This window comes from Podarcis pityusensis (assembly GCF_964106645.2).
Source record: "Podarcis pityusensis genome assembly, chromosome: 15".
Lineage (NCBI taxonomy): Eukaryota > Metazoa > Chordata > Lepidosauria > Squamata > Lacertidae > Podarcis > Podarcis pityusensis.
The window spans coordinates 8,634,073-8,648,095 of record NC_138040.1 but is presented as its reverse complement, the minus strand read 5'-3'; the positions used below and the strand labels follow the sequence as shown (position 1 = coordinate 8,648,095).

General features: G+C 46.0%; 1 protein-coding gene across 3 annotated transcripts; it reads left to right on the top strand.

The window, feature by feature from the left end:
* The first annotated feature begins 5,119 nt into the window (after positions 1 to 5,119).
* Positions 5,120 to 12,673, top strand: LYRM9 (LYR motif containing 9). 3 transcript variants are annotated; one of them, XM_080983296.1, is made up of 4 exons: positions 5,120 to 5,206; positions 8,778 to 8,923; positions 10,818 to 10,910; positions 11,878 to 12,673. In XM_080983296.1, the coding sequence occupies exons 2-4, from the start codon at positions 8,798 to 8,800 to the stop codon at positions 11,893 to 11,895; spliced, it is 237 nt and encodes a 78-aa protein (XP_080839422.1). In that variant the 5' UTR covers positions 5,120 to 5,206; positions 8,778 to 8,797; the 3' UTR covers positions 11,896 to 12,673. The 3 variants fall into 3 exon arrangements, with proteins under 3 accessions (XP_080839422.1, XP_080839424.1, XP_080839423.1); XM_080983298.1 differs by having other exon boundaries at positions 5,151 to 5,206; positions 8,781 to 8,923; XM_080983297.1 differs by lacking the exon at positions 5,120 to 5,206 and adding an exon at positions 5,290 to 5,453.
* The last annotated feature ends 1,350 nt before the right edge of the window (positions 12,674 to 14,023 follow it).

Genomic DNA, 14,023 nt, shown 5'->3' with positions numbered 1-14,023 from the left:
CTGTATAGGGAAGGTATTTCAATGTTTAACGTTTTATTACGTTTTTATATATGTTGGAAGCTGCCCAGAGTGGCTGGGGCGACCCAGTCAGATGGGAAGGGTATAGATAGTAAAATTATGATGATGAAACGGGACGTCCCTATTTTCACCAGAGGAATATTGGAGGTTATGACACCGGTTTGAAGGGGCCCTTGCTTTTTCGATGCAGCTCAACAGTGGATAGAAAACTAGAAAATCCAGCCCAGCCAATAGATCAGATTTCAGGGGCAATTTGGCAAGAACTTGTTTCTTCACCAGGCCGTTTGTTTCTTCACCTTTACCTTCCTGAACCCAAGAGAACCCTGCAAAAAACCCCAAAACGATTCCTTGTCCAATCTGACCAACCCAGTTATTTCGCTTGCCAAGTTTAATTTTGGTGTTATAAGCTATGAGCGGAGAAGGCTTGCCAACAAAGTGGTCGGGGTTCCTTGTTTCCTGCAGAGAGAGAGACACACAGAATTTTAGGGCCTTTCCCAATTTTTAATAAAGGACAACAACAACAACAACACTTCGCTTTTGGCTGCAGTTCTGGCACCCAACATTTCGCATTGAGTGAAATCTGAAGAGTTCAGCATTCTAGAGGAATTTGAATGGCAGCCGAAGGCCTCTTCAGTGAGAGTGTTGAAAGCGTTTCAGATGGAACTGTGAAATGGGGGGGCGGGGGGCGGTTTGGCTGCAAAACAGGCGCAGCTGGAGGAGAGGAATGAATCCCAAGAGCATCTGATAGCTGAGGTGTCGGCCAATTGACAAACTCGGGCGTGCGAAGATTAATTGGGCAAGGCTTTCCCTGGCGCCGCTGCCCCAGCCTCCCTTATCAGGGGCAGACACTGCGATGGAAGGCAGAAGAGCGTTGCAATAGCCAGAGCTGGGCTCCCTTCATGCCTGCCTCTTTAAAGAAAAGAATCAGGAGCTCTTTATCTAAATGCAAATGTGATCTGAGCTCTCTGATGAGGGCATCATTATACAGTCATCTATTCCACAAGCTGCGCAATTAGCAGATTTCTTTCTTTCTTTTTTAAAAAAAGAAAAACTCTGAGTCTACTGAGCTTTGCTTAGGAAGTTCTTTGGCACTGTGCAAATGCTATTTAAGTCGGAGCGAGGAAACTTGTGTCACTAGAACATGGCATGCAGGCAGATTATACCCCCCCCCCAATGATTACTTTTTTATTATTTAGTGGAGTCCCTATTGTTAGGAGACCTTGGTAGCCTGACTTCTGTCGCCTAGGCTCTGGCAACCTCTAGGCTAGATTACTGCAATGTGTTACACATGGGGCTGCCGTTGAAGACAGTTTGGAACCTGCAGGTGGTGCAGAATTCAGAAACCCGGTTGCTCACCGGGGCAAGACAGCCTGAGCACATAACACAAATTCTGGCCCATGCACACTGGCTTACAATTTGTTTCTGGGCCCAATTCAAAATGCTGGTTTTGACCTATATAATAGAAGAGAAGAAGAGTTTGGATTTGATATCCCGCTTTATCACTACCCGAAGGAGTCTCAAAGCGGCTAACATTCTCCTTTCCCTTCCTCCCCCACAACAAACACTCTGTGAGGTGAGTGGGGCTGAGAGACTTCAGAGAAGTGTGACTGGCCCCAGGTCACCCAGCAGCTGCATGTGGAGGAGCGGGGAATCAAACCTGGTTCACCAGATTACAAGACTACCGCTCTTAACCACTACACCACACTGGCTCTCTATAAAGTTCAGGACCTGAATACCTGAAGGACTGCCTGTCCCCACATGAACCAACCTGGACCCTGGGTTCTTCATCTGAGGGGGGTCCACCTGAGTGTCCCTATTTCCAGGGACAGCCCCAGATTTATAGAAGCCATCCCGGTTTCTGATTTAATTCCAGAATCTCCTGCTTTTCTCAGAACATCCCTATTTTCATTGGAGAAATGTTGGAGGGTATGCCATCCACACACCTTATATCGGGGTGCTTTGCTCCATTAAAAAGAAAGGAAGAAGCAGAAATGTCCTTAATTTTTAGAATACGCTGTTCGTAATCACAAAATCATGTGAATTAATCATTGGCGAGTCTGTGTTGATCATTACCCTGCTTGGTTTATATTAACAGGAGCCATTGAGCTCTCTATTAACTGCACAAGCTGCTGCTAGACCCAAGTGGGCCTTTCAAAAATGGTTTTTTTATTGCATTTATGCCTCCACGTATTTCTCTAAGGAGCTCAAGGAGGCATTGTGCTTTGCGCCCAGGGCCGGATTGAGGTTTGATGAGGCCCTAAGTTACTGAAGGTAATGGGGTCCTTTATATGTCCAGCTGTCCTTTGTCAACAACAAATTGTCGCTGTTTTTCGTGTTGAATATATGCTATATGGTAATTTATGGACCCATAAGAATGGCACCAGCAAAAGACACGGACGTGACAGCGGAGAGGGACTGAGGGCCATAGCTCAAGCTGAGAGCACAGGGACCCATGTTCAATCCTTGGCATCTAAATGGATCTCAAAAGAAGGACTGGAAGAGGCTGTCACTCAGTCAGGGCCGATGAAGGTGGTCCAGAAGGAGCAATGGGATGCATTTAGAATCATAGAATGGTAGAGTTGGAAGGGAACCAGAGAGTCATGTAGTACAATGCAGGAATGTCGACACACAGTCCCCCATCCAATTTGAAACCATGCCGGATGCTGCTGAGCTTTGCAAATGCGCTAGCAGTTTTATCACATTTTATCGCATTTCTATAGCGCTTAATATTTCAAAAATTCTCAAAGTACAGTCTGAAAAACAGCCACAAACCAATTTAACATTCAAACAAAAATACACAACCCAAAACGAGTCAAGACAGCACTATAAAAACCACATCAAAGTATTATGAAAACATTTGTTGCACAAAAGCCAATGAAACTGAAATTCATGAAACAGCACCCAGTCTTATGGCTTAGGGAAAGCCTGGGCATAAAAAAAATGTAAGCTTTTACTAAATGTCAGAAGCAACTTAGGGTTGTTGCTTCACGTATCACAGAGGGGAAGGCTCCCCCTAGCACAGGAGCAACAGCAGAAAATGCCCGTTTTGGGGCCACCAATCTAAGAAAAAAGGGTTCTGCTCCAGCGCACCGCGAGATTTTGTTCCTGGTCCCCCAATTTAAGTGTTGGCAAACACTTAACTTGTAGAGCAGAGCTTTCCAAACTGTGCTCACGACACATTACCATGTCTGTGTCCCACAAACGCTCCCCACCTTCCTCCCATGGCTAGAAAGGGGTCAGTTTAACCACTGGTTTGCTAAGAAAGCTGAATTATGGTACTAGGTCATGTCTAAAAATGTGTCACCAACTTGAAAAGTTTGGAAAGCTCTGTTGTAGAGAAAGGGGAAATAAAAACACCCAATTCATGCATACAGTCTTCTAATACACAGAATCATAGAATTGTAGGGTTGGAAGGGACCCTAAGGGTCATCTAGTCCAACCCCCTGCAATGCAGGAATCTTTTGCCCAATGTGGGGCTTGAATTCATCACCCTGAAATTAAGAGTCTCATGTTGAGCTATCCCAATAGAATCCCAAATTAGAGGGCCTTTTGCCCATCACAGAGGCATCACAGCTTGCCTCCCTCACTCCCCAATCTCATCTAGGATTAAAGCATGAGTTGCTATTTCGCAGGTCCCTTTTCTGTGGCATTGCAGGCAGATATCCAACAGACAAAGCTTTCCTGGAAAAACTGCACCTGTTGGATTACCGCTTATCACACAGCCTTGGTGTGGAAGCAAGAGAGCACGGGATTTTCCTGCAGAAACTGCTGTCAACAGAAGGCCCGCGTCTTGCTCGCCAGAGGGCGCCCTTTCACTGCCTGAAGCACGCCTGCGTCAATCTCCCCCCCCCCCACGCTGATTATGTACCACAGAGATAGAAAAAGGTTAGAGCCACGCGCGGACTGAAATTCCGTGTTGCAGTGAGTTTTTTTCCATCCAAGATTTAGGTGTGATTGTGGTGAAGCTTTTCCTTACATGGAGTAAGCATGATCATTCGCTGATGCGAACTCATTGAGCTACTGTTAGAATCATAGATAACAGAATCTTAGAATTGTAGTTACTTTTTTTGCAACCCACCCACAACAAAAAAAATAGCAAGAAGCAGACGATTTTGTTTTGCTTAACTCCCTTCTATGTGTACTTATTTCTCTTTTGTTTCTTTCTTAAATGAATGCTCAATAAATAATCAATACAAAAAGCAAGGTTTTATTTTGCAGAATTAATTCATAGCAATAATTTTGCCATACCAAAAAAGGCCCGTGGAAAGAATATAGTTGTTTTTGCTATTAATAATAAAATTAATAATACTATATTAATTATTATTAATACTGATGGTGATTATGATTCCATACAAAATAAAACCTGAGTTAGAAAGAATTAAATCTGGATAATAATAATAATAATAATAATAATTTATCCACAATCAGACTCGACCTTAAACAGAAGTTGGCTGGGCCTCTGTCATGGACGCTTTAGCTGAGATACCTGCGTGGCAGAGGGCTGGACTGGATGACCCTCGTGCTCCCTTCCAACTCTACAATTCTATAATTCTGTAATTGCTGATAGATGCCCTGGGACCTAAACCCAAGCAGCTACTGTGAAATTCTGAATATCTTTCGTGATCTGCATACGAAGCTTTCCTGCATACTTTTACAGCTCACGATTTCCCTCCAATAATCCCTTCCCTCCCCCTTCCATATAGAGCCACAATCCTTAGCACACTTGGTAAACCTCAGTTCCCAGATTCTTTGCGGGTTTTGTGTTTGGAATGTGTGCTGAATGAGATTTACATATATGCTGCGGATCTGCTAGGAGAAGACAGTCTAATCCCACTTTCCTAGAACAGGCCTCCCCAATCTCAGCCCTCCAGATGCTTTGGGACTACAATTCCCATCATCCCTGACCACTGGTTCTGTTAGCTAGTCATGTTGTAGTCCCAAAACATCTGGAGGGCCGAGTTTGGGGATGCCTGCCCTAGAATTAATCCACACTGAACTCAGTGAGATTTACTCCTGAGTAAACGTGTGCTGAGTAGGGCGGCTTCCAACGAGAACCCGGAAGCTCCGTATCCAGCAAATAGGATGTGTCCCTCTACAACTTTTTATCTCTACGTTGCCCGGAGAACCGACGGCAGAGGTGTCCTGGAAAAAGGGACCGCGCATGCGCCAGGAGGAGGTCAGCTTCTTGGTAAGGGAGCTTTTGCAACGGGGAATGTGCATATATGCGTGTGACGGGAGCTGGGGTGCTTCGTGCACAGGGGTCCGTCGGAGACTGTATACTGGGGAAGGCCTGTAAAACAGATTGGGAGGTGAAGGAGAGGGTGGATTGCAATGCAAAGGTTGCAAACCCCAGAATGCAAGAGGGGCGTCCCTGGCTGATACCCAGCTCTACCTCTCTCTCAAATCAGAACCGGTGAAGGCGGTGAAGGTCCTGTGTGAGTGTCTGGAGGCGGTTGGAGGATGGATGGTGGCTAACAGACTGAGGTTGAATCCTGACAAGACAGAAGTACTGTTTTGGGCGGACAGGGGGCGGGCAGGTGTGGAGGATTCCCTGGTTCTCAATGGGGTAACTGTGCCCCTGAAGGACCAGGTGCGCAGCATGGGAGTCATTTTGGACTCACAGCTGTCCATGGAGGCACAGGTCAAATCTGTGTCCAGGGCAGCTGTTTACCAGCTCCATCTGGTACGCAGGCTGAGACCCTACCTGCCCGCAGACTGCCTCGCCAGAGTGGTGCATGCTCTGGTTATCTCCCGCTTGGACTACTGCAATGCGCTCTACGTGGGGCTACCTTTGAAGGTGACCCGGAAACTACAACTAATCCAGAACGTGGCAGCTAGACTGGTGACTGGGAGTGGCCACCGAGACCATATAACACCGGTCTTGAAAGACCTACACTGGCTCCCAGTACATTTCCGAGCACAATTCAAAGTGTTGGTGCTGGCCTTTAAAACCCTAAACGGCCTCAGGCCTGTATACCTGAAGCAGCGTCTCCACCCCCATCATTCAGCCCAGACACTGAGATCCAGCACCGAGGGCCTTCTGGCGATTCCCTCGCTGCGAGAAGCCAAGTTACAGGGAACCAGGCAGAGGGCCTTCTCGGTAGTAGTTCCCGCCCTGTGGAACACCCTCCCACCAGATGTCAAAGAGAACAACAACTACCAGACTTTTAGAAGACATCTGAAGGCAGCCCTGTTTAGGGAAGCTTTTAATGTTTGATGTATTACAGTATTTTAATATTTTTTTGGGAAGCTGCCCAGAGTGGCTGGGGAAGCCCAGCCCAGCCAGATGGGCGGGGTATAAATATATTATTATTATTATTATTATTATTATTATTATTAACACGGTGCAAAGCGGCAGAGGCAGCCCCCAAGTTAAGGCAATGCGGGCTGAGCGCGTTTCCACCCCTCTCTTACTCCAAAGAGTGCTCCCTGCTTACTTGCTGGCGCACAACAACCCTGTGAGGTAGGCGAGTCCGAGAGGGTGGGAGCAAAAGGTCAGCCCTATTGGCTTCATGTCCTGCCAACCTAGCAGTTCGAAAGCACGTCAAAGTGCAAGTAGAAAAATAGGTACCACTCCGGCAGGAAGGCAAACGGCGTTTCCGTGTGCTGCTCTGGTTCGCCAGAAGCGGCTTAGTCATGCTAGCCACATGACCCGGAAGCTGTACACCGGCTCCCTCAGCCAGTAAAGCGAGATGAGTGCCGCAACACCAGAGTCGTCCGTGACTGGACCTAATGGTCAGGGGTTCCTTTACCTTTTTATTAGCTTCATGGCCTTGCAGAGATCTGAACTCTGGTCTCCCAGGCTGATGCTCTTGAACCACTGAGCAATGCTGGAGGCAGGGGTGGGGGTTGCAAACCCGATACACGCGGGTGTCTCTGGTGGGTGGGTGCAACACAGCTGCCTTGGTGGGAGGGGAGGAGGCTATGGGTATGGGTGGGAACACACCTTTGGACTTCAAGGTGTGAAACTAGCAAATTTAACCTCAGGCAGCACGGACCATGGGAGGCAGATTGCGCATGGAAGCGCACGGAATTGCACCAAGGTGCAGTAAACAACCATCGTGGAATGTGAGCATGTGCAAGCCTGTGGCACAGTGCGCTCACTGCATCCAACATTCCTCCTCCGTGCTTTCCTGATTTATTGGCGGAGCGACTTGTAAACAAAATTGCTTTCACTAACGTATTAATTTTTAGGCAGCAATTGAAGTGGTAAATTTAAAGCTTTGATCGGTGCTTTTTAGGTGACAGTAAGCCCTTCCAAGTCCTGGCAGATATGTGTGTTTGATTTCTGCAGGTGGGAGAGAGAGAGAGCAGAAGCTGATATGTCTCAGGACTTACGCTGTCTGTTTGCAGGACATCTTGAATTTCAGAATTATTGCTTTCCAGGATTCATATACATTTTAGAGTTGGAAGGTGTTTTGCAGGTTGTCTCGTCCAACAGGCACCTTCCTCCTCCATATCATCAGTGTTGTCCTGGTAGAACTCAGCAAGGGACAGGATAGGGACTAAACGAATTGGCTTTGCCTGTCATTTAGTTTGCTCTGCTTGTCATTGACTCTGGCGCCACCTACTGTTCGGCTCCTTCCCTTCCACCCTACCAGTCTCAATGGGCACCAGCCGCCAGGCAGCTGCAGTTGTTTAAATTGTTCTTGCGTAGCCAGACATTACAATGATCATTTTATACAGCTTTTAATAATTTTATAAGCATGCTTTTCTATTGTTGTACACTGCCCTGATAATTTATGGGAGGGCAGTATACAAATAGTTTTATTAAATACATAAATATAAATAAAATGGCTTTTAATCAATCAGTTATACATAATGTAACACATCTTATAAATTGATATATAAACGAAGAGTCACCTTCACCTTTTGATTAGAGATGCATGATTAATACCTCTTATATCATAATAAATACCACAATTGTATTTTGAATTAAAGACAATATTTACGTACAGAACACAATACTTATATTCAGAACATTATAAACCAAGAATTTATTTCCGATATCAAGTTTAAATTTTTACTGTACTCAATAAATTTTCTCTTTACTAGGGAGTAAGGCCTCTGCAACTCAGTGGGGCTTACCTCTGAGTAAATGCTTTGCCTTTAAAACTGCAGCTCCTCTAAGATCAGATCCAGGAGCAGAGCTGGTTACAGTGTCCTGGCCAAAAAGGACAGAACAGCTCCTGCTACACAGTCGAAAGTCCTCGAATTTGTGGCTGATTCTCATGGATATGAAAATGTATGAATAATAATATGTGTGTGTATGTGTGTGTGTGTTTGTATGTATGTATGTATGTATGTATGTATATATACCGGCTGGGTCTCCCCAGCCACTCTGGGTGGCTCCCAACAGAATATTAAAAACATCAGTCATTAAAAACTTCCCTAAACAGGGCTGTCTTCATACGCCTTCTAAATGTCAGATAGTTGTTTATTTCCTTGATATCTGATGGGAGGGGGTTCCACAGGGCAGGCGCCACTACCGAGAAGGCCCTCTGCCTGGTTCCCTGTAACCTTACTTCTCGCAGCTAGGGAACCGCCAGAAGGCCCTCAGAGCTGGACCTCAGTGTTTGGGCTGAACGATGGAGGTGGAGATGCTCCTTCAGGTATACAGGACCAAGGCTAATGAATGACTAAATTGCAGGCTGAATGACAACTGTTTTAGCTGTCGCTTCAGGGATGCAAACCTTGATGTTGGGGTCGCTTGTGCAATCTGACTAATACTCCTGCAATTCTGTCCCGCTTTCTTTGAGGAGCTGGTCGATCGCAGGCGATGGCTCCCCTCCCGGGAGCGGAGCTGGTGAAAAGTCCTCTGCAGCTGTACCGATACCTGCTGCGTTGCTGCAAGTTGCTGCCAGGGAAGAACGTCCAGGAACACTACAAGCACATGATCCGGCAGGTAAGGAAGAAGACTTAGACCTGTTGTTGTTCTTTAGTCGTTTAGTCGTGTCCGACGCTTCGTGACCCCCTGGACCAGAGGACGCCAGGCACTCCTGTCTTCCACTGCTTCCCGCAATTTGGTCAAACTAGTGCTGGTAGCTTCGAGAACACTGTCCAACCATCTCGTCCTCTGTCCTCCCCTTCTCCTTGTGCCCTCCATCTTTCCCAACATCAGGGTCTTTTCCAGGGAGTCTTCTCTTCTCATGAGGTGGCCAAAGTATTGGAGCCTCAGCTTCAGGATCTGTCCTTCCAGTGAGCACTCAGGGCTGATTTCCTTCAGAATGGATAGGTTTGATCTTCTTGCAGTCCATGGGACTCTCAAGAATCTCCTCCAGCACCATAATTCAAAAGCATCAATTCTTCAGCGATTAGCCTTCTTTATGGTCCAGCTCTCACTTCCATACAGCACTACTGAGAAAACCATGGCTTTAACTATACGGACCTTTGTTGGCAAGGTGATGTCTCTGCTGTCTAGGACTTAGACCTAGGATCATAGAATTGTAGATTTGGAAGGGGCCATGAGGTTCATCTTAGTTCAATGCCCTGCAACGCAGGAATCTTTCGCTCAATGTGGGGCTCAAACCCTTGACCCTGAGGTTAAGCATCTCATGCTGTACTGGCTGAGTTATCCCAGCAAGTGTCCCTGGGATGCTGAATACTGGGAGCTTGCTTTGTACCAAGTCTAGCTCAGTATCACAGTAGCTCTCCGGGATTTCAGGCCGGGAACACGCCCAACCTGATTGCCCTGTCACCTAAACGTAAAGTTAGGGCTGTTGTCCTACTCCAAGTAGACCCACTGAAAATCTTGGACAGGGCTAACTTGGTTCCCTTAGTTCCAGCGGGTCTCCTCCTAGTTGGATGCAGCTCCAAGGCACTAGTCCTCATGCCTCGAGATAAAGGACTGGATTAAATAAGAACCTAGGAAACGGTCTTATTCGGAGTCAGCAGAAAAAGGGAGAAGCGTGTCTCAGATGGGTTGGAAAAGATGGATGTCCGATATGATGTTAGCCTGACACGTTTTGCCTTGCATGAGCTTCCTTCAAGGGCTTATCTCACTGATTTCCTTATAAACTTTGGGTGGCCTTTGTTCAGCTTGTGGAGAAATTTGCAAGACTGGATGCTTCCTGTGTGCATATACTGAGTCAGTCACGTGGTTCGGAATTCGTAACCTAGACCTTGGCTGAGAGCAGTTACAAGGCCACTGGAGAGAGCTGCCACTGGGGAAACAGAGGAGGCTGTTTTAAACAGAGTCAGACTCTTTGTCCCTCAGTATTGCCAACACTGGCTGGCAGCAGCTCTCCGATAAGGGTACTTTGGATAAGGAGTGTTCCTGGCCCTACCAGAATTGAGCTAGGGACCAAGACCATTAGGCCTGAACTGGGTGTTAAGAGATACTTAAAGGTAAAGGTAAAGGGACCCCTGACCATTAGGTCCAGTCGTGACAGACTCTGGGGTTGCGGCGCTCATCTCGCTTTATTGGCCAAGGGAGCCGGCGTACAGCTTCTGGGTCATGTGGCCAGCAGGACTAAGCCGCTTCTGGCGAACCAGAGCAGCGCACAGAAACGCCGTTTACCTTTCCACTGGAGTGGTACCTGTTTATCTACTTGCACTTTGACATGCTTTTGAACTGCTAGGTTGGCAGGAGCAGGGACCGAGCAACGGGAGCTCACCCCATTGTGGGGATTCGAACCGCCGACCTTCTGATTGGCAAGTCCTAGGCTCTGTGATTTAACCCACAGCGCCACCCGTGTCCCCCTAAGAGATACTTATTTTCTAGCAAATGCGCTCTGGACTGAGTACTCCATTGTCCTTTAACTGAACGGGTCGCTCTCTCCCTGCAAATCGTTTTGCAGAGTTTTCACGTCCATTCTGATGAAGACAACCCAGAGCGGATCCGGCAGATCATCAAGAGATCCATTGAAGATGCTGACTGGGTGATGGAAAAAGTGAGTATTCCTTGCAGTTTTCTGGTTCTGTGAAGAGGGATTGATTGCCAAACTGAGCTCTCTGAGAGGAACACAACTCTCGGCACCCTTAAAACTACAGCTCCCATAATCCTCTGGGGGTAAGCCACAGGTGCCTGAAGGTGGCTTCCGCCTGGATTCTAAGGAGGACCTGCAACCATAGACTTACAAGGGGGGTGAGTTTGTGGAAATGGCAAAATTGACGGCAATCATTAGAGGCCATTCAAATCAGAGAATAATTAAAAGAGTGGCATGGAGTGAAGGAATACATGAAAAAATATGGTTCCGGAACTGGAATATTAATAGATAATGTGTAAAACATGCAGGGGTAAGCAAGGATCAATTGAATAAGAATCAATTGAATAATTATTAAACTACAACAACACAACAAGATGGAAGAAGTTAAAAAAAATATTGAGATCACACATGGGTGAAGGGGAGTGGGGGGTATAGGGGAATTTATAAAAAATTATAATATAATATTTCTAATTGCGTTCCATTTATATATAGCAAAGGGAAGTCTATAGCAATTAGGTATATTTTAATCTAGTCAACTTTATAATAGGCTTATGTTACAAAATGAATATGGATTTTGAATTTGATGTTTGTAATTCTTTTTCGGTTTTGGAATAAAGTTAAAAAAGAAGAAAAGACTTACAGTGGGGGGGGGGTGTTCCTGTTCAATATGCCAGCCAGCCAGCTTTGCCCTTTTCTAGCACGCTCCATTCCGGACTCCACTCTCTTCCCATTGAGGAGAGACAAAGCTGGCCAAAGTCACTCCTAGCCACAGAGGGCAATTGGGCACATGGGGACAAGGATGTATCCCGCAGCAGCCCCAAGCTATGCCATTGCTCTTTCAGAGGGGCTGCGACCCCATCCAGCACAGGTAACCTGCCTGCGTCCCAGAAGTTTTGCTTATTTCCTTCCTGTTTCCCTCTGTCCCTTTTAGTATAAGAAAAGAAAGTAGGCCGGAAAGAGTTAGATGGAGAGAAGACGCCTCGTTTCTTGAATCAATTTGGGTTCAGAGGACCAGACTGGATCAGCAGCCCTCGTCTTTCTCCGGTTGCAAAATGTACGATGGCGAACCCTACCTCGGCCTCCCTGGGGTGAGCTTTTCAAAGCTCTTTGCTTTCAGTGATCATCCATTGGCACAGACAAGCAGGATGCTGTCGCGATTTACCAGATTTTGGTTTCAGACTTAAATGCTGAACTCCCTTGACAATGGAGTCAAGGCTTTTAGCTGAAATATAGGGAATGCTCGAATCTCGAAAAAGGAGTCGTTTGAGATCTCAGGATGGAAAGTTGTGTCTACAGGATTCTGCTTAGGGCTGAATAATGAACGTCGCTGTGTTTTGCTGGAATTCAGATAAACAAGACACCCTTGGATTGGAGACTGCTGCTTGCTTTGAAATCTTCATTAAAAACAATTGCATGGTAGCTACACTTCTGCTTACAACCAATAAATCAGGTGCCGTTCACACGCTGAAGAGTCAAGGATCTCTTTGCTGATTTAAATTAAAATGCCCACAGGCTGTACAAAAAACCCCAATGTATGTGCCATTTGTAATTCAGTTTTAAGAAAGTGTGCCAGATTACATTACATGAAATTGCTTTTTTTGGTAGCCAAAAGGCAAAGAATTCATATTTACTTTAAAAAGATATGCCTTGCTTTTCATTTCATCTGCGCTTCAAAGTGTCCTACAAAGATCTAAAACGTTGAAAAATAAAACATAGAAACCCCAAGAGTCATCTAGTCCAGAATCCTTGACCTCCGTTTACAAACAGACTCCACCACCTTCACTAATCCTTTTTGGGCTGGGAGGTTTGTCTCCTAAACTGTTTTTAAAAGTAAGGGTGTTTTTTGGTGACTCTGTAAACCACAAGATTCCCCCAAGCATGTTCCCCAGTGTCCCTTTGACTCCCATTTCCGTCAGCACTCACCCCCCAAGTTTGCTGTTAGAGGGAGTGATTTATTTCTTTTTTTACTTCAGTTGCCTACAAAATATTTAGGGTGGTTAAATAGGGTGGCTAAATCAGTAGCAGTCCACATGACCGTGTGCTGATACAGAACCACCCATCCTTAGAAGGAAAAAGGTATTCTTTCGATATTCGTACATCAAAGTTCCCTGTTACCGCTTGCAACCACATACTAAAGATTGTGTAGCCAATTCTGGCCACACACTCAAGTGTAGACCCATTGAAATGAATGGGCATGGCTACCTTAGGTCCATTAATTCCAGCAGATCTACTCTTGAGTGAAACTTCGTTGGATACAAGCCTAATGGAGATTTTTCCAATCTCATGAGACTTCAGGAGTCTGGAGCATTGCAAATTCACCCCAATAAGGTGGATTTAAGGGAATGTGAGCAGTTTGCCCAGTCCGAGAAGGCTTGACAAGGGATGCTGCAACAGTGACAATCAACAGAAGGCCAAACTTTGCAGGACGCTGCTGAAATTTTAAAGCCCAGAGTCCGCCACTGCCAAGTGTCCTGTAGCATTAAACAATAGTCTTTTGTTCTAGTTCAAGATGCTTTCATCTGCCTGCAGAGGGCAGCACAGGAAGCCCTTGGCATCTTCCGTTTAGCATCTTCTGATTTCTGATGCCTTAAAAAAAAAGTTTGCTTCCTTGACTGGAAGAGGTTACAGTGTAGCCTCTGCAACCAGAAGCCAAATTTAATCTCATGGATAATGAACACCACAGCAAAAGAACCGGCGGTCGACCATTTCCACCTCGTTTGTGATTTACCGGGGCGGCATCTATCTTTAATAGGAATGTCTACTTTTTCGTGTTAATGGTTGGTTGAATCACTGCTACAATAACACACAAATGTTTTGTTGGTTTATAGCAGATTAGGGACTTGGCAACCCCAGGGAGAGTACAAATGAATGAATCCAAGCAATCCTAAACTGCTCTAAGTGCATCGTACGTACTGAATAATGAGCTGTCGTCTTAAGTCGACGCAATCCCTCGAGGCATTGGTTGCTGCCCCGATAATCTGGCAGATTTGTCCTACTACTCCGTTGTCCCTGCTCAATTGAATTAGGCGGCTTAGGTAGGACTCACCATGCTCTCCCTACCCAAGGGGAAAAGTGTG